The 19,395-nt window shown below is 44.4% G+C and overlaps 1 protein-coding gene across 3 annotated transcripts in view; it reads left to right on the top strand.

Moving 5' to 3' along the window:
- Positions 1-19,395, top strand: part of NTRK2 (neurotrophic receptor tyrosine kinase 2) — a gene marked incomplete at both ends in the record, with an annotated part of 379,052 nt that overhangs the window by 298,901 nt on the left and 60,756 nt on the right. For all 3 annotated transcript variants that reach the window (XM_079706398.1, XM_079706397.1, XM_079706396.1), the window contains 2 exons: positions 3,905-4,077; positions 10,253-10,487. In XM_079706398.1, coding sequence (XP_079562524.1) covers positions 3,905-4,077; positions 10,253-10,487 — 408 coding nt within the window. The remainder of the gene's footprint in view (positions 1-3,904; positions 4,078-10,252; positions 10,488-19,395) is intronic.

Below are 19,395 nucleotides of genomic sequence, written 5' to 3'. Positions count from 1 at the left end.
AACTCGTTACCGCCATATTTTCTGAATCTCTTAAAATAGAATTGGATTATAATTTAGAAAAAGAACTTGACATGTAAAAATGGATGGGCACATAGGATGAGGCCAGGTTTGTGAAATGCATTTGTCCCATGAATAGTGAAATCTCCTCTCTTAAATTCAAAAATGTTACTGAAGCACAGTTTTTAACATTGCACTAAGAGTGGAGCCTCTTCCCATAGGATTTTGCTAGGAAATGGAAATATGAAATGCTTGTTAAGTTTTTCAGTTTGGTGCCTCCCCATTGAAAATCCTATCTTCTTTCCCACTCTACCCCACTGTCTGACATCCCCCCACCTCTTTCTCTAACACACACACACACAGGCACACAGACACACACACACACACATACACACACAAAAAATTTAGCATTCTTGAATCAACACTACATAGCTGAAACTTGAGAAGAAAATTTACATGCAGAATTTGTTCATGCTTTGTGATAATGACCTGAAAGTTTCATTTGCCTTCTCCAACACACTGTTAAGGATGGACCAAGGCCATAGAAATAAGCTATCTCAGCGACTCAGAGAAGCCCCTGCATAAAAAGACTAGATCTCTGAGAAAACTCTGCAGACTGTAAGGGATTTCAGGAGGGAACCAGTGGCAGACTCAGGGGCACTTTCATGCCTTGGGCTGGCCCCCTGCCTTATCCATGCACCTTTTGACCTTCTTGGATCCTAGCGCGAGCAAATTGAATGCAACTTGGTTGGAGTTTCAAATTCAAATCTCCCAAATATCTGTCTGTACCAGGGAGCCTGGGAGGCATCTCAACTTAGTGTATCTCATCCAATCCTCCCAGGGACCCTGTGAAGTAGATGATATTGTTACCCTCACCCTACAGAAGAGAAAGCCAGAGTTCAGAGAGGTCCAGAGCAGAGCCAAAGTCTGTGTTCTCCTTTCAGTCAAAGGCAGATCCTCACACTATGGTACCCAAAGGGGAGGTGTTCTCGCTTCTCATCAAAAGGTCCAGGTTTAAACCCTGGCTCATTGCACAAATAAATCTTGAATACCTGCCATGTGCCTGGCGCTGTGCCCAATGCCAGCAGTGCAGAGGTGGAAGGCACAGTCCCTGGGTCAAGAATCTCACCATATACACCAGAGATAAGCAAATAAACATGCAGTGAGAATGTACTGTGGCTGGCAATATGATAGAGGTGGGTACGAGGTGTACCTAGAAGGGTCATCCAACCTAGCCTGGGAGGCCAGGCCGTGGGGATGTGACAATGATGAGGCGGTCAGCGAACGTTTCTCAGAAAGCTGATGGCCAAGCCCAGTCTTGGAGGACTGCTAAGTGTTAGCCAGGTGTATTAGTTCTTATGGCTGCTGTAACAAACTATTACAAACTCAGTGGCCTAAACAACACAAATTATTTCTCTTACAGTTCTGGAGGCAGAAGTCTGAAATCAGTTTACTTAGTTAAAGTCAAGATGTCCTGGCTCCTTCTGGAGGGCCTAGGGTAGAATTTGTTTCCTTGCCTTTTCCAGCTTTTAGAGCTGCCCACATTCCTCGGCTCATGGCCTCTTCTTCCTTCTTCAAAGCCAGCAGCACAGCATCTTCTCTCCTCTCTGACCTCTGCTTCTATCTTAATAGTTTCTCTCTCTTGCCCCTCCTGCCGGTCTCTTAGAAGGACCCTTGTTTATGATGACACTGGGGCCCACTCGAATAATCCAGGCTTATTTCCCCACATCAAGATCCTTAATCATACCTGCAAAGCCCCTTTTGCTCCCTGGTGGTGCAGTGGTTAAGAATCTGCCTGCCAATGCAGGGGACATGGGTTCGAGCCCTGGTCCAGGAAGACCCCACATGCCGAGGAGCAATTAAGCCCGTGCGCCACAACTACTGAGCCTGTACTCTAGAGCCTGCGAGCCACACTTACTGAAGCCTGCGTGCCTAGAGCCCGTGCTCCACAACAAGAGAAGCCACCGCAGTGAGAAGCCCGCGCACTGCAACGAAGAGTAGCCCCTGCTCTCCACAACTGCAGAAAGCCCGCATGCAGCAACAAAGACCCAATACAGCCAATAAATAAATAAATAAATAAATTTATTTTAAAAAGTCCTTTTTGCCATGTAAGGTAACATATTCATAAGTTACAGGGATTAGGATGCGGATACCTTTGGGGCGGGGCATTATTCAACCTCCAACACCAGTGACCCTGACCAAGTCAGCATCCCAGGCAGAGGGATGAACACAGGCAGGGGCAGGGGGGCATGGCCCATGTCATTTGGGCAGCTGCAGACATTTCATAAGGTGGAAGCATAAGTTTCAAGACAGGCATGTCAAGAGATCAAGCTGTACAGCGATGCAGCAGAGCCAGTTCATTCAGGCATTGTGTTTGGAGCTTGAATTATCATTGTGATGTATCACCCTATTTGCTCATGAATGTCTGAGGCCCCTCTTTGGGTCATTGTCTTCTTGATGCCACCGCAGCTTTGGTCAGTGACTGACACAGGACAGGAGCTCAGCATGTGTGTGTGGCACCAACAAATGCCAGCTGTGCCCTGCTGTGACACCGTGGTGGGTGAGCAGAGAACTAGAGGCACCAGAGGCCAGCTGGCATGCTCCTGGGCATTGCCTTTGTGGCAGCATGACTGGCCTTCTTGAGCTCACTGGCAAGGATGTTTCCTGAGCCAGCAGTGTGTGGGGGCACAAGTTGGGGAAGGCTTCTGGAGAGCTTACATAATAATGACTGGCAAAGTGATCATTGTTGAAGCTGGAAGATGGGTACATGAGGGGTCATTATGATCTTCTCTCTACTGAATATTTCCATAATATAAAGCTTTACAAAGGTTATATGAGCAGAGGCAAGGTGTGCAGAGTAGCCTAGAAAGTACAACCAGCCCCCAAATCGGAGAGATGTCCGAGGTAGTAATTGGGACCAGGGTTAAAAAAGATGAATGTGATAAAAAGTTAATGTCTGCACCTTGCACTGGTCAAAATGGCCATCATCAAGAAGTCTACAAATAATAAATGCTGGAGACGACGTGGAGAAAAGGGAACCCTTCACATTGTTGGGGAAATGTAAACTGGCACAGCCACTATGGAGAACAGTATGGAGGTTCCTTAAAAAATGAAAAATACCATATGATCCTGCAATCCCACTCCTAGGCATATATCTGGAAAAGAAGAAAACTCTAATTCTAAAAGACACATGCACCCCAGTGTTCACAGCAGCACTATTTACAATAACCAAGACATGGAAGCAACCTAAATGTCCATTGACAGATGAATGGGTAAAGAAGATGTGGTACGTATGTACAATGGAATATTACTCAGCCCTTTAAAAGGAGGATATAAATGCCATTCGCAGCAATATGGATGGACCTAGAGATTATCATACTAAGTGAAGTCAGACAAAGACAAATATTTGTGGGATCTAAAAAATGATACAAATGAACTTATTTACAAAACAGAAATAGACTCACAGACATAGAAAACAAACTTATGGTTACCAAACGGGAAAGGAGTGGGGGGGATGGATATATTGGGAACTTGGGTTTAACAGATACAGATACACACTACTATATATAAAATAGATAAACAAGGACCTACTGTATAGCACAGGGAACTATATTCAATATCTTGTAAAAAGTTCATGTCTGTCACTTAATGAAAGAACATCTATGTAAATCCTTCATAAACTAAACCTTTGCGTACCCAGAAGGAACTGTTCCTCAGTTATTCATACAAACATTATTTCCTCAGGAATTAGGCTAGTTTTTCAATCTTTTGGGTGATACATGAGATGAATGTCCTTCCCATCCAGGAACCTCAAAGCTCCCTAAAGGAATTCCTCTCAACGCAGCTTCCCTCTCACGCCCTCAGTCTAAGCTGTGTTGGTTTTCTCCCCTCTGCCCCTGGTCCCCAGACGCTGAAGGATGCCAGCGACAATGCACGCAAGGACTTCCACCGCGAGGCCGAGCTGCTGACCAACCTCCAGCACGAACACATCGTCAAGTTCTATGGCGTCTGCGTGGAGGGTGACCCGCTCATCATGGTCTTTGAGTACATGAAGCACGGGGACCTCAACAAGTTCCTCAGGTATGGGGGGCACCGGGGGCCACGTGGGACGTGGGCTCCAGACAGCCTGGGGGTGAGGAGAGGGGGCTTCCTGGGAAGGACCAAGGGGCCCTTGGACCTTTCTCTGGAACAGCCTGTCCTGGTGACAAGATCAATGCCTACTACGGAGAAAGAACCTGAGGTCACTTCATTGCTCCTTTTCCTGAATCAACAAACTCTACATAATGTGATACTAATGATTCCACTCCATTTCACCTGTGTTTATTGAGCATTGGTCCATTAAATGGTACATGACATGTGCATTTGAGATGGGCCTTAGGCTCTGTAGGAGTTTGCCAGGTGGATAAGGGAAGAATGTTATTCGGGCGAAAGAAACAGCAAGAGTTCAGGCACCCAGGTGTCACAGGGAAAGGTCTGGTCTGGTGAGAGTGGAGAGTCTGGAGATGCCAGACAACACAAGAAACCAGGGCAAGGGGAGGTGGAAAAGGGGGTAGGAGGGGTCATGGCTGGAAAGGTGAGCATTTGGACTTTACTCTGAGGACAGAAAGAAGAACCAGGAAGTCAGTCGGTCAGAGGATCGAGTGAAAAGAACAGAATCGAAAGAGCAAAACATCTAGGAGGAAGGAGATAAAACGACATTGGACAGGACCCTTGAAGACTGAAGATTGGGGCCCTATTGAGTCCCGGAGGTCAGAAAAAGATGGTCAGCTTAGACATGAGGGGTTTTGTGACCAGCGGGGAAAATTGGAAGGCAGCAAAGCGAGGAAAAGGAAAATGTTGAGGACAAAAAGGAGTCGTTGGGTTGTTAAATAGCATTGTAACTTGGATTTCTAGCATTGGCCTAATTGGGTTTTGGTTCAGCAGTGGGTTCTCAGGAAATCCCTTCCTTGGGGTGATGGGTGCGGGGACCTGCGAGGGGCCACGGGATAGAGCAAGTGAGAGACGGTTTAGAGTGTGCATAACCGGGGGGTGGGGTGCGCGGGTGGGTGGTGCTGCTTTGAAACAGTGAGGACAACGGTGCAAAGTAAAAGGGATCGCAGGGCAGCGTCTCTCGAGGAGATAGTGATGATCCGGGCAGCATGTTCAGCTGGAGTTCAATCTCAGCTCTGGCATTTATTAGCTGAATGACCTTGGGCAAGTCTCTTAGCTGTTCTGATGATAGTATTGAGCCAGCAGGGTAGGCATGAGGGCTGAATTAGAATAAATAGAAAGCTTGGAGCATAGAAGGAAGTAGGAAGTTTTCAACAAGCAGAAGCTTGAATTCTGCTAGTAATGATTTCTACTCATACACCAGCTGAGAGAAATCGAAAGGAGAGCTGAGTTTGATGAGAGAGACAGAGGAAGCTGGCGGTCACCCTGCTGGAGCCCATAGTGAGTGTTCTCATCCTGTATATACCAGGGGAGAGAAGAAATGTGCTGACCCAGACCCTCCTTGGTGAAGGAAAACAAGCGATGCTTTCATTTGCATTAAGCAGAGGCATGATGGAAGCTGCACATTTATGATCTCGAACAATGGAAAGAGTAAGAGGTCCCAGTAGTGAGGGCTAGGAGACCCGGGTTCTCCCTCCTATTCAGCATCAGCTGCTTGGATCCCTCGGGTGGGTCTCCAGCCACACCACCTCGGCCACCTGAACTCTCAGGTGGGTCTGAGTTAGATACTCTTAAAGTTACATCTGGCTCTAGCACACTGTTTTCTTTAAAATATAACTAATCTTTGAAAGATTAGTATAATTTAGGAGAAAGAAGAAAGATGTTCCTCACTGGCCTCAGTTTCCTCACCTGTAAAAGGGGGGCGATAGCACCCATTTCAAGGCCTAGTGTCAGGACTCTTGTGATGGCAGGTAATCAATAGATGTTGTCCCCACAACCCTTCTTCTCTGACACATTTTCCTCTTTATTTTGGCTGAGGCGTCCATAATGCCAGGGAAGTGACGCCTTTTGTGTTACAGCAGCACCTAGACTGCTCTGTTCTCCTCTAGTTTCTACGGGCACTGAAGAGAGCTTTCCACAGAAATCGGCACCAGTAGCTTCATGCAGCCCCTGGAAGGTTCAGGAACTGTACAGTTTAAGGAATAAGTCAATTGCTGAGACAACAGTGGAAGGGTGAGAGAGTACTGCTGTGTTTAGAAATGTCATCCCATGGTTTGTACAGTCTGGATCATTTTGACCATCCCTAGCCTCGTGAATACACGTGCACGGGTGATAGGAGAGAGGATGATGGGAGCTTTTGCATATTACCTTGACAGATCTAATGTGAAAGGAAGAAAAGAAGCTGCATTTGGTTGAGGTCTGCTGCTTATAGAGCTAATTTCCTTTGTTCCCATGTTTTAGAATATGTCCCTAACTTAAAATGGCACTTTCCAAAAACTGTAGCATACTCACCTGGATGCAATTAAATGCCTCTGTGAGCTCAGACTCTGTGTATGTGTGTGTGTGTGTGTGTGTGTGTGTGTGTGTGTGTGTGTTGATTCTTTCACTTTCAGTTCCATCCCTTGCTCTCCTTCCTGCCTTCCAGAAGGAGCAGGCACCTAATTCTCCCTTGGCAGCTTGCACAGGGCATGGAGCTGTTGAAAACCTCCTGTGCTCCATTTCAGAATCTGCTGAACTCTGGGAACAAGAGCTTTTCCATGCCAAGAATCAGGTTCTCAGGTCCAAGGATGTGCTGTAAACTACAGTCTGTCCTCTCTTTCTGGAAGGGAACCCAGCCCTTACACTGCCATGAATGTGTCCCCAAGTGTCATTGGAACTGCCCTATAAAGACAGCTGTCTACAATTATCCTCCCACCCTTTTTATTCATCCAGAAGCCATACATTGAGGACCAACAACATGGCCAGGCCCTATGCTAGGGTGGCTGGGAGATGAGCAGTCCACCATTGTCCTTGCTTTCAAGGAGATGACAATTTTTCCCCTTAGAATTCTCCTGAATTCCCTTCCAATGAGGGGAAGATAGAGACAGCTTTTTTTTTTTCAAGCAATAACAGCTATTTATCAGGAATTCCCTGGTGGTCCAGTAGTTAGGACTCAGCGCTTTCACTGCCGGGGCCAGGTTTGATCCCTGGTCGGGGAGCTAAGGTTCTGCAAGCTGTGTGGCAAGGCCAAAAAAAAAAAGCTATTTATTTATTGAGCCTTTCTAAGCATTGTAAATGTTTTAAATGTATCAACATAGTAAGCTATTATTACCGTCATTTCCATATTACAGTTGAAGAAAGTGAGTCAAGCAGCTAGTGAGTGACAGAGTTGAGATTCAAACCCATAGCCAGGGCTGCAAAACCCATAGTCTTAACCATGTCAGTACTTCCTCCTGAAGTGGCCATTAACAAACCAGAAGGAAAGCAGTGTTCTGTAGAATTCTGGAGCCAGAGGAGTGTGGCTAAGTGCTGCCGTCACCCCCATTGGGAGGCAACAGGCCGAACAAGGCAGGGTGGGCAGCCTCCCTCGTCAGAATCCCACTGAAGCTACTACCTGCTCCCTGAGCCAGGGCACCGGTGGTGCTTTCCCCTCTTGAGACATGTTCTCCTGGAAGAGGTGAAATATGTTTTTCTTTCCAAGAGCTGAGGGGTAACCTGTGGAGTGAAGCAAAGTGAAGCAAAGCAACATTGTTTATACTCCTCTTAAGAACTTGTTTAGAAGACTTGCCTGCCCTGGTTTTACAGCAGGACTTTCTGCTCAAGCAAAGCATTCAAAGGCTTCTTCTATTAAAATGAGCCTTGTTCAAATACCCAGAACCAAGCAGGAGCAACGGCTGGTTAAAAATGCAGGAGCCTGCCCCAACCCACAGGGAAGGAGGTGGAGTGCGGAGGGCCCTGGAGGTCACCAGCTTTCCAGTGCTGCAGAGTGGAAAGCTGGCAGATGGGGGCTTTGCACAGAGGTGGCCTTTTGTGCTTGGCCTCTAACTTTTCCTCTTTCCTGGAGTCTTTGCCACAGACAGATTCTTAGAGGAGTCTGGATTTCTGGAGCTGAAATAAGGCTGTGAAAAATCAACAAGTTATTTCACTCTTTGAACTAAATCTATGAAGATTTCATCCTGACCTATATTCTCTGGGTGTTTCAGGATTTCCCATAATGTACGTGCATCCCTAGGTCCTTTTTCTGGTGTCACCTATGATGAGTGAAAACACTGTCGCTTTCCCCTGCCCCTTCAGTGCTAGGAAGGGTTGGGCTTCAGTGACCTTTAGTGAGGTGGGCGGGGCCGACCCTGAGAGCCCCATCACAGGCCAACCACAAAAAGAAATGCACAGATGATGACTTGTGTTTTCGTATCACCATCCATTTCTTTTTTTTTTAAGAAAACTTTGTTTGCAAAGCCTTTCTCTCCAGCTTTCCAAAGAAAGTCTACAAAGCACCATACAAGCAGAGTCTCAAGTATCCCCTGTCAGTGTAATATCATTAGGAAGGTGTAGTCAGTATCCCCACTTTACAGAATGAGGAAACAGGCCCAGAGACATTCTGTAGCCCACCTGAGCTCACAGCTAGCATGTTAGAAGGAGATCACATTCAGTTCTGATAACCCAGAGCATTGGCCGCTGCACTGTAAGATTTCTTACTCCAGAGGGAGATTCTGAGCTGGAGAGAGTCCGAAGCTTTTCCCGTATTCTCCTCCATGTGACCATTGGCAGTTGGGGCTGTAGTTTGAATGGAGGTGAAATAAATGTGTCAGGACTTGCCTTGTACAAAAACAGGAATGGCTAAATCCAGATATTCAGAGATAAAAGGAACCTAAGTGATCACCCAACATTATACCCCTATGGATTTTTGCCTAATGGGGAAATTACAGAGTGGACAAGTTAAAAGTCTTCCCCAGATCATGGGGCTGGACACCACGAGGACTGGGAAGCTCCTCGCCTCCTTGTCCAGTGCTTGTTCTCTGAAAATGCAAGAATGAATGACCTGGTGACAGTGTGTTTTGGGAACTACTGTGGCTGGAGACATGATGGGAGGGGCTATGGGGCTGGTGGGTCGTAGGAGGGGCAAAACGAGCTGGTTGTTCTTGGGTAATTCTGACTCTCTTATTTTCAAATACTCATATAGCTCTGGACCCCCATAGGTGGGGTCAACCACTTTAAATTCTAAAATTTAGAATCCTCTACGTTTGTTTAAAGTGCTTCCAACTGTCCTGAAGGAGATCTTCTCCCTTGTTTCCCTTTGGGAGACAGAAACGCTTTGACTCCCACCCTGGCAGGTCCAGCAGCAAAGGACACCTTTACTCCTTGCCCTGCAGCACCCCTCAGGCCGTCAGGGGCAGTGACTCCAGTCGGCTCAGCAGGGTTCCGGGGTGGGGAATGCGGAAAGGGGGGTGGGAGCGGTTCATGATGGCATCCTAAGACTGAGACCCTCTCCTGCCTGAAGCACGTGCCAGTGTTAAGATGCCTTAAGCTGTCACATAGCTGGGTGTGTAAGACAGAAGATAAAGAAGGTATAAGACACCATACTTCACCGCTCCCCCCTGCCCCTCGCCATAGTGTGGGGAATAAGACTTGCCCCAGTAAAAGAATAAATGTGTTGTGATTCAAAAGTCTCTCCTATGTGGTGCCCAGGACATGTGTTGAGCTGGAGGTCAGGGGTAGGGGTGGGCCAAAGGAGATGGTATTTTTCACTGGGAATGAATGTCCGGGATGAGGATGCCCTGGGATTCTGCTGAGTTGAGCTTGGGGATAACATGGGCAGCTTGAAGCCATGTTGGGCCACAGGGCAGGTGGAGTAGGGGAGAGCAGAGCTGCACTCTGGAGGGAGTGAGGGCCCTCTGCTGCAGCATGTGGCTGGGAGCACAGAGTTGGGGCTCCTGCTAGGGTGCAGTGACCCCTCACTCCAGGAGAGCCAAACTCTCCCCCCAGTGTTTTATTTTGATTTGGGTTTTTTTGTTTGCTTGTTTTTTGCTTCATCCACCCACTGCTTTTCAGGGTCTTGGGATCTAGCAAGTGCCTCATCCCAGCATAGTTCCAGAACCCTAAAATGTGAACCTGTCTGTGTGTCGAGGGGGCACTATTCAGGCCCACATGGCCCTGAAATGCTAGACTTTCTGGGAAATAAAGCCTAGGTGCTCTAGAGGCTTTAGAGATAAAATTGTGAGTGGAGCATCCTTCCTTCCTCTTTTGCTAAGTCAGGCAGCATCTTTCCACACCAGCAGCTGATGTGGGGCAAAGGGCCCCTCAAGGCAAAGAGCTGAGGCTCCAGCAAGGCCTTCTGTGTTCTCCCCAGGGCGCACGGACCTGACGCCGTGCTGATGGCCGAGGGCAACCCGCCGACGGAGCTGACGCAGTCGCAGATGCTGCACATCGCCCAGCAGATCGCTGCGGGCATGGTCTACCTGGCGTCCCAGCACTTCGTGCACCGAGACCTGGCCACCCGGAACTGCCTGGTGGGCGAGAACCTCTTGGTGAAGATCGGGGACTTTGGCATGTCCCGGGACGTGTACAGCACTGACTACTACAGGGTGAGTGGTTGTACCGAAGAAGAGACCCCAGGGCCATCCTTCCCTGGGGGGTCCCTCGTTGTATTAGTTTGCTAGGGCTGCCACAACAAAATACCACAGACTAAGTGGCTTACACAACAGAAATTGATTTTCTCACAGTTCTAGAGGCTAGAAGTCCAATATCAAGGTGACGGCAGCGTTGGTTTCTTCTAAGGCTTCTCTCCTCGGCTTACAGACAGTGCCTTCTCACTATGTACACCCTCACATGGCCTTTTCTCTGTGCACGGGCATCCCTGGGGTCTCTCTGTGTGTCTAAATTTCCTCTTCTTATAAGGACGCCAGTCAGACTGGATTAGAGCCCACCCTAACGGTCTCATTTTAGCTTAATCACCTCCTTAAAGGCCCTATCTCCAAATACAGCTGTGTTCTGGGATTCTAGGGGCTAAGGCTTCTACATATAAATTTGGGGGAGACACAGCTCAGCCCACAACACCGTCCTGCTCTTTCCATGGCTCTCCAGAGCTGTGTGTGAGATCTCTAAGAGGAAAGTTCTCAACATGAGAGTTCTGCCAGGGGAACCCTTGGAAAAATTCCAGGAGGCCATGAGGTTAAAGGATTTTGAGGTTTGGATTTGATTCTGTGAAACTATGCCAGGAGCCTTTGTTTGAGGCTTGATCTAAGGTGAACTGGTTCACATAAATGAAAGTACGCTAAGACCCTGGAAGTTCCCACTCAGAACCATCTTGGCTGAAAGTGGATTGGCTGGTGGCCATCTTGGTAAGAGGTTCTGTCCTACCGAGTCTACCTGGGGTTCCATCATTTGAAACACTAACAGCTAGAGTTATAGACAATAATTCAAATCCACTGATTACCTGGAGTTGGCATCCTTGGCATGTTAGATTTGTTAACTGACATCTCAGAACTTGGGTATGAAAGAAAAGGGTTATTTCTGGAAACCGAGAAGTCATGATATTGAAGATTTGGGTTGTGTTCTACCACCTCAAACCACCAATTTTGTTTTCTTGTTGTTTTGCTTGATTTTTAAAGGGAGAGGGACGTAGGAAGAAAAAGAAATAAATGTTCTAGAAATATATTACCTAAGAGGATAAAACTTAGAACTCCACTAACTTTCATACTAGGTTAGGGCTGGTGAAGAAAATGCCTGTTCTCGCCTTTGCTCTGCCCTTTATGATTTATGTTTGAGGAGGAGCCTTCTCAGTTTGTCTCCTGTACTCCTCCTCCCTGCAGCCTCCCTCACCTCTAGTGCCTCTGCCCTTTAGCTGAGCTGATTTTCCTACAATTAGTCTAAGACAATGAATCCACTGCCTTGCTGCGTATTCTTCTATAGATTGATTTGTGGGGTTTCTTCCTTTGTCACCTTGATGAGCATTGTCCACGTTTTATATAGCAAGAAAGGATGGAGACCAAATTGTAAAGGATTTTCTTGGGTGTATTTGCAGGAAACATGGGCAGTCTTAACTTCAGGTGTTCAAAACAGAGTTGCAAAGCACCTGTCCTGAGTCTAGCAATGACTGACTAATTTATTCCAGATAGCTAAAACATGGCCAGAGGTTATGCCAATGGATGCATCTTCTCTGCTAGCTCTGCTCCCTTGGCAGGAAGGGGGGATAGGGGCGTTTCCCGGTCTCAGGAGACAAAGGGACACATGAGTTCTTCCTTAAGAAATCTTTGCTGATCTTGATGAGCATCCAAGGAAGAAACATGTGGCCCAAGCAATAGCTCTCCCTTTCACAGTAAGTTAATAAAGGTTTCAGAGTGCTTGGCACAAAATAAGTGCTCGATAAATATTTTCAACTTTATCATTATCCAAATCGATAAAATTATGCTTCATTCTCAAAACCGGGACTGAACTAAGTAGAACTCAGTGTCCTTTTCTACAATCTCTAGAAAAATAATTCAGAGGAAGAAGACTTAAAAGCTCAATGATATGAAGATAAATTACCCAATTAGAAAATAGGCAAAGGATTTAAGTTTCTTTTGGTGTCCCCAAAGAAAATGTACAAATGGCCAATAAGTACATAAAATGATGCTCAACATCATTAGTCATTAGGGAAATGTAAATCAAAACCACAGTGAGGTACCATTTCACATCCACTTGGCAAAACAGACAATAAGAAGTGTTAACGGGGCTGTGGAGAAATTGAAACCCTCATAAAGTGCTGGTGGGAATGTAAAATGGTGCAGCTGTTTTGGAAATAGTTTGGCAGTTCTTCAAAACGTTCAACACGAGTCAACATATAACCCAGCAATTCTACCCCTAGGTATATACCCAAGAGAATTGAAATCATATGTTCACACACACACACACACACACACATACATACACATACACGCACAAAAACTTGTACACAAACGAAATAGCAGCATTATTCATTATAGCTCAAAAGTGGAAACAATTTCAGTGTCCATTAACTGGTGAACAGATAAAATGTGGTCATCCATACGATGGGCTATTATTCATTAATTAAAAGGAATGAAGTACTTATTCATGCTACAACGTGGATGAACCTTGAAAACACTATGGTGAGTGCAGAAAGCCAAGCGCAAAAGGTCACATACTACATGCTTCCATTTATATGGAATGTCCAAAATAGGCAAATCCATACAGACAGAAAATAGATTTGTGGTTGCCAGGAGCTGAGGGGCAATGGGGAACGAGGAGTGATTGGATATGGAGTTTCTTTTTGGGTTGATGAAAATGTTCTAGAATTCTATAGTGTGATGACTGTTTAGTATATGTGTAAATATACTTAAAACCATTGCATGTATACTTTAAAAGGGTAAATATTATGGTATATGAATTGTATCTCAATAAAAAAGCCTAGAAAAATACTAACAAAACAGTGACCATCGTTATAGACATGAGAAGTTAGCCTTGGTCCTTTATGCATTATAAAAACACTGTCATTTGTCATCTACCATATATTCTGATTTGTTGAAAAGAAAATCCTCCACTTAAGTGACATTTTCCTGAAGTATTTCCTTCTGAATTGATTGGAGGAAATAATGATTCCCAGTTCCTTTATTTATTAAATGTTCTTCATGGAACTATCCCAGTCATTAAGAAATGTTCTTCAGATGCCACATTGATTTAATCCCCCCACCATGGTCATTACTCAGTGGCAGCTGCAGGGTTTGTATGTTTGCTTGGTTGTTTGTTGCTCCCATTGAGGAAGAGGAGAAAAAAACGGCCTTTTGTTGGCCTCTATGATAGGTGGGCCTGGGTGGGAGCCGGTAGGAAAGTGGATGATGGGTGTAAGAACCTGACAATTTGATGGTAGCTTAGGACAACTAAGAAATTATGCATTCTATTTTGCCTTCTCTAAAATTTCAAAATGGTGGTACACTTTTTGGTTCCATGAAAGTATTTATTGTCATAGAACTCATTTGTAAAATATTATTGCTTATTTAAATATCAAAAGTCTGTCAGTAGAGTCCATTCTCTTGAGTTTGTCAAATCGACAAGCAGAGGCTGGTGCTCTGTTTCTGCAGGTGAGTTGAGTACATCATGCAGTGGCTATTTCCCAGGACACTCTTGCTTTCACATGAGTTACCCACCTGTTGGATCATCCATAAGCTTAGCATTGAGCCTGTCCCCATAATAGTGTCTCTTCATCTTCTCTGCCACGTCAGCTGGGGAATGTGTTCTCCTTACAGCTCTGGTTTCTCATTTGTGGGCACATTTTCTTCATTGTTTTGTTCCTAGCTTCTCCAAAAGCCTGCACACTCCAAGGTGGGGAGCTGCTGTGGCCAATGTGGGCCGTCATCACCAGTGTTAAGTATCCTTCCTGCCACAGTAATGGAAGAGGATTTTTGAGTTCACCGAGGCTATCTTATATGGAAGGATGGCGATCGGGCCTAGAGTCAACTGGATTATTAAGGAGTAACATGTCCCTTATCTTTAAGCAAGAACCAGTCCCAATGGCAGCCTGAGCCTCTGTTCACGGTGGCTTGTGAGCAGCCTTGCAGGATGGCCCCAGCTCTGTGCGATCCATGGCAGGAGGGGCGGGTGGCAGCTGTTTCTCCATCATGGGGGAGCTGGCAGCACCAGGAAACGGCTGCCTCGAGGCTTCCACCCTGTTGCAGCTGAGCTAATTATATCTTCCCAAAGAAGGAAGAAATCGGAACACTACATTTGCTTTGAAACCAGCCTGATATGGCAGGTCCAAAATTACTCTAGCATTTATGTTCTCTGAATTATTTTAATTAGCAGCTCTGCAGTACCAGTCTTTCATTTCATTTTTATTCCTTCCCTCCACTGGCAAAGCCTGGCATTTAGGAAGCATCTGAACCAGATTCCTGTCAGAGACCTAGGATCTCACTCTACTTGGTCATTACTATGCCACAGTGTATCCACTGAATTTTTTTAATGTGCACTTTGGTATTTTCCACAATTTGGCTTCAACATGCATTTAAAATGAATGTGACCATTGGTGAGCAGAGAGCCCCAAATATCTGAAATCCTCGCTTTTAAGTCTTATACCCCTTTGGGCTTTAGTTTTATGGTGGCAGGGGGTAAGAAATCCTATCCTTTAATTCATCTTTCACTTAAGAAGAAAAGAGAAAGATGCAGAATCGGCAAATTGATTAATGGTGGAGATTAAAAGAAGCAAATGAATATAGCTTGGCTAAGCAAGGCCATTGTCAGAATCCTGAAGTGTTAAAATGATATAAACAACAAGTCTAGAAATCATCTTCAAGTGCTTAATACAGTTTATGAACAGCAGAGAGAAAAGACGATGGCTTTTCTTAAAATAAGCTGATATAACGAGTAGGAAAAGAACTGTTTTGAACTTCAGTATGTTGTCTCTTAATCTGCCCACCCTGGAGCAAGAGGGGTAATAAACTGGAAAATAAAGTCCTGAACCATAGAGGAGAGAAGAAGGCTTAGGTAATTTAAGAACTGGACAAGCACATAGGAAATAATCAAGGATGAACTTTCATACCTTGGCCTTTGAAAAAATGTGTTTATTTTAAAAGAAATATTTGTATGTAATGTGAACATTTCTAGATAGGTAGGTAGACAAACAGATAGATGGATGGATGGATAGATAGATAGATAGATAGATAGATAGATAGATCTCAGCTCATTCCACAGATGTTTTTAGTGTGTTGTGTAAAATGCCTCTATGAGGAGCAGCATGGCATCTACCAATTCCAGTTCCACCTCCTCCCTGACTTTCTCCACGCAGAGTAATGGCTCACAAATCTGTGATCCCTCAATACTTCATATAAATAAGCATTACAGCATAGAGCACGTTGCATCGTGGAAACCTGTTCATGTGCATGTCTTCTCACTGATATGAGAGCAGGGAGAGGACAAGTCTAATATATCTTTGTATCTGTGCAAACTGTAAGAGTGCAGGGCACATACTATGTATGCTGAACAGGACACACATAAGGAAAAGCCTTGATGAGCATATCTTTTTAGCCCTGCTGATGAATACAGAAGATACTCAGATTTGCAGATAGCCTGTCTATGAGTCTAGGAGTGCTGTCTTCAGGAAGTAAAGCCAGAGGTATAGGGACATCCTTATCTCAGACAATTTATTTTCAGTAGAAAGCTCAGTGCTTAAACTTATTTACATTAATACTGTAGTAGAAAAACTTCCTCTGATATACTTTGCCTAGAACCCATAAATCCAGGCATGGCATTCATTTTAAGGGCAACACAATCCCTTCCTGAAAGAAGAATGTCTCAATGTCATTAACTCTCTTTTGCAGATATCATTTCCTTATTTTCCTCCTTAACAGATACTCACACAATGACTCTTAACATGAACAATTATAGACCTTTCTGGTTGGGTTCTTTTGATTAAAGTGGCCCCAGAAATGTAAGGGTTTGTTTATTCTTTGAAATCATCTTCAATTTATGCCTTGTACAACAGTTAGAGAGAGCACAGTTCAGAGGAACCTGTCTGTTGGAGAGAAATCAGAACACTGAGTTCAGACTAATTCTATATAAAAGTTGATTGGCATAAATTGTTTCAAGATTCTAAATTGGCTTAATTTGTATTCAAGCCACCCTATGAACCTTTCACATATGCTTTGGAGTTGCAACAGGGTGGGTGAGTATTCATTCATTCATTCATTCATTCAACACACATTAATGAAGCAGCTGCTATGTGTTAGATACTGTACTAAATAATAAAGGAGGAGTTTTTAGACATGTGATAATGTGATGAATGCTGTAATAGAAACATGCACCGGGAACGCTAAAGAGAAAGCCACCAACCTACACTGGGAAACCAGAGTAGGGTTCACAGAGACATGACATTTGAGCTGGTATTTAAGATATGAACCCAAAATTGTTCTAGAGGCAAGAAGGCTATGGGCCAGGAGGGGAGGGGTGGAATTCTTGGCATAGGAGGTAGCATAGGACAAGAGATGGCAAAGTAAACAGTGTGATGCGTGGCCAGGGAATGGGAGTCCTTTGCACGCCTCTGAGGCTAAAAAAGTAGGCTATTTAGGCTATTATCAGATTTCATGGGGGCCTGTTTGCCATGCCAAAGACTTTGGACTTGGTCCTTTTGTCAGTGGGAAGCCACTGAGAGTTTTTATGCCAGAAAGTGGAATGTTAGATTGCATTCTGGAAGCTTATGAAAATAGATCTGCCCAACAGATCCTCACATCTCCACTGCTGTACATATTTGCTTGACCAAGAGCAGCCTCTCTCAAACTGGAACCATGAGCTGTCAGAGGCTGTTCACCAGTAAAAGAGATCCATGGTCACTAAGGTAAGAATAATTTCCTTTCTAGAGAATGCCTCAGAGCCTTTAATCTATTACTGGGACTTGTGGCCTTTTAAGGAGGGCTATGGAAAGCAGCCAAAGCCTGCACAAAAGAGCTGGCCTGGAGATCCTTTGTCCAGGGGCCTGGTTCCATCCATTTCCTAACTAGTAAAGTCTGTTAGAGGGAGATGGCATAAATCCTCTTGTTTTTTCAGTCTCTGAGTCTCTTCTTCTTGAAATCAAAAGCCCATCCACTTTGTACATGGAAGTACTACATACAGAAATTAAGTGTGCTTTCAGGTATGCCGGAAAGGAAGGTAGGCCATAGCCCATTGACTTGGTTGGGCCAGAAGGATTCTGATTCCTCAGAGTACTGAGAGGTATCCTCAGCAGGTACTTTCTCCCATTTTTACCTATTTTTGAAGCAGTCAGGCCTCAGCTGTCTCATGTCTGTGACATTCCATATCTTTGCATCACTGAGACTGGAGCTCCTTAAAAAAGGAAGCTGGCAACAAAGAGTTAGCTGGAGTATAGAGGAAAGAGCCTCAGACTGGGGTCCTAAAGGCAAAGGTTTGAATCTCCAATTTCTCTCTTCTAACTTTATGATTCTATCCGTTAGGAATGAATTTAGCACTTAGCTACTAGCAATGGCCTAAGCAGATAGGGAGTTGCTTTTGTTTGCATGACAAGAAGTTCACAGGTGGGCAGTTTCTGATTGGTTCAGAAGCTTTTCAATGTCAGAGCAATTTTTTGGCACTTGGCATTTTCTTGGTCTTTTCCTCATGGCTGAAAGATGGGTGCAGCAACTCCAAACATGTCAAAAATGCAATTGGAGGAGGAAGGGGGCAAGATGGCTGCAGAGAAAAGATAGTTTCTACCTGCATGCCTTCCTTTCATCAGGAAGTAAATCTTTCCCAGAATATCTCCTCTGCAAAGACTCCATCTTATACTTCACTGGCCACACATGGGCCAAGACTAAGGACTGAATACACTTGCAGAGATCAGTGGCTTTCTGAAGACCTAGACAAACTATGGTTCTACTATAGGTAAAAAGGAACTGAAAGTGAATGGGTGAATGGGTTTGGGAAGAGCAAAGAAAACCATGCCATACTCACCTGATGTGCCATCATGGTCTCTGTTTCTTTATTCTCAATGAGCTCCTGCCTTTAATGCTTGTTGAGGACAATAAATTGAAGTGGCACATAATCAATGCTAAAAAACAAAAGTGCTGGCATTTTTCAGTAGGAGATTTTTACTCCTCTGTATGTAATGCTTCTTTTTTCTCAAGCTGCTTTTAAGATTTTCTCTTGGGTTTATTGGCTTTCTTGGATTTGTGGGCTTATAGTTTTCATCAATTTGAAATTTTCTGACCATTATTTGTTCAAATATTTCTTCTGTTCTCCCTACTTACCTGCTAGGGACTCCAATTTCACTTTTATTAAACTACTTAAAATTGCCTCATTGCCCACTGAGCTATTTTCATATTTTCAGATTCTCTTTTCTTTGTGTTTCATTTTGGATAGTTTCTATCATTCTGTTTTCAACTTCCATAACTTTTTTTCTTCTGCAGTGTCTAATTTTCCATTATTCCCATCCAATATATTTTTCATCTCACATATTCAAGTTTTCATTCCTACAAGTTTAATATGGGCCTTTTCTTATACTTTCTAGTCTTCTAGTTAACTTTTTAAACATGTGGAATGCATTTATAATAAATGTTTTCAGTATATTTGTCTATAGTTCCATCATGTGTGTCAGTCCTGGATCAATTTCCATTGATTGATTTTTCTCCTCATCATGGATCATATTTTCCTGCTGCTTTGTATGCCTGGTAACTTTAGATTGGATGCCAGACATTGTGAATTTGATGTTGTTGGATGCTAGATATTTTGCCTTCCTAAAAATATTTTTGAGCTTTGTTCTGTAATGTGGTTATATTGCCTTGAAGCTGTTTGATCCCTTTGTGTGTTGCTGTTAAGATTTATTAGGCAGTATCAGACCAGTGCCTACTTTAGAGCTAATAATTCCCCACTACTGAGGCAAGATCTACTAGGTACTCTACCTAATTCCCCATGAATCATGAGGTTTTCACTCTGCTTCATTGGGAACTGGCAGTATTACTGGTCCTGTGTGAGCACTGGGCACTGATCCTTTTGGACAGTCTTCCCCAGCCATTG

This window comes from Hyperoodon ampullatus, assembly GCF_949752795.1.
Source record: "Hyperoodon ampullatus genome assembly, chromosome: 6".
In the NCBI taxonomy this organism is placed as follows: domain Eukaryota; kingdom Metazoa; phylum Chordata; class Mammalia; order Artiodactyla; family Ziphiidae; genus Hyperoodon; species Hyperoodon ampullatus.
This window is presented reverse-complemented; position numbering and strand designations above follow the sequence as displayed.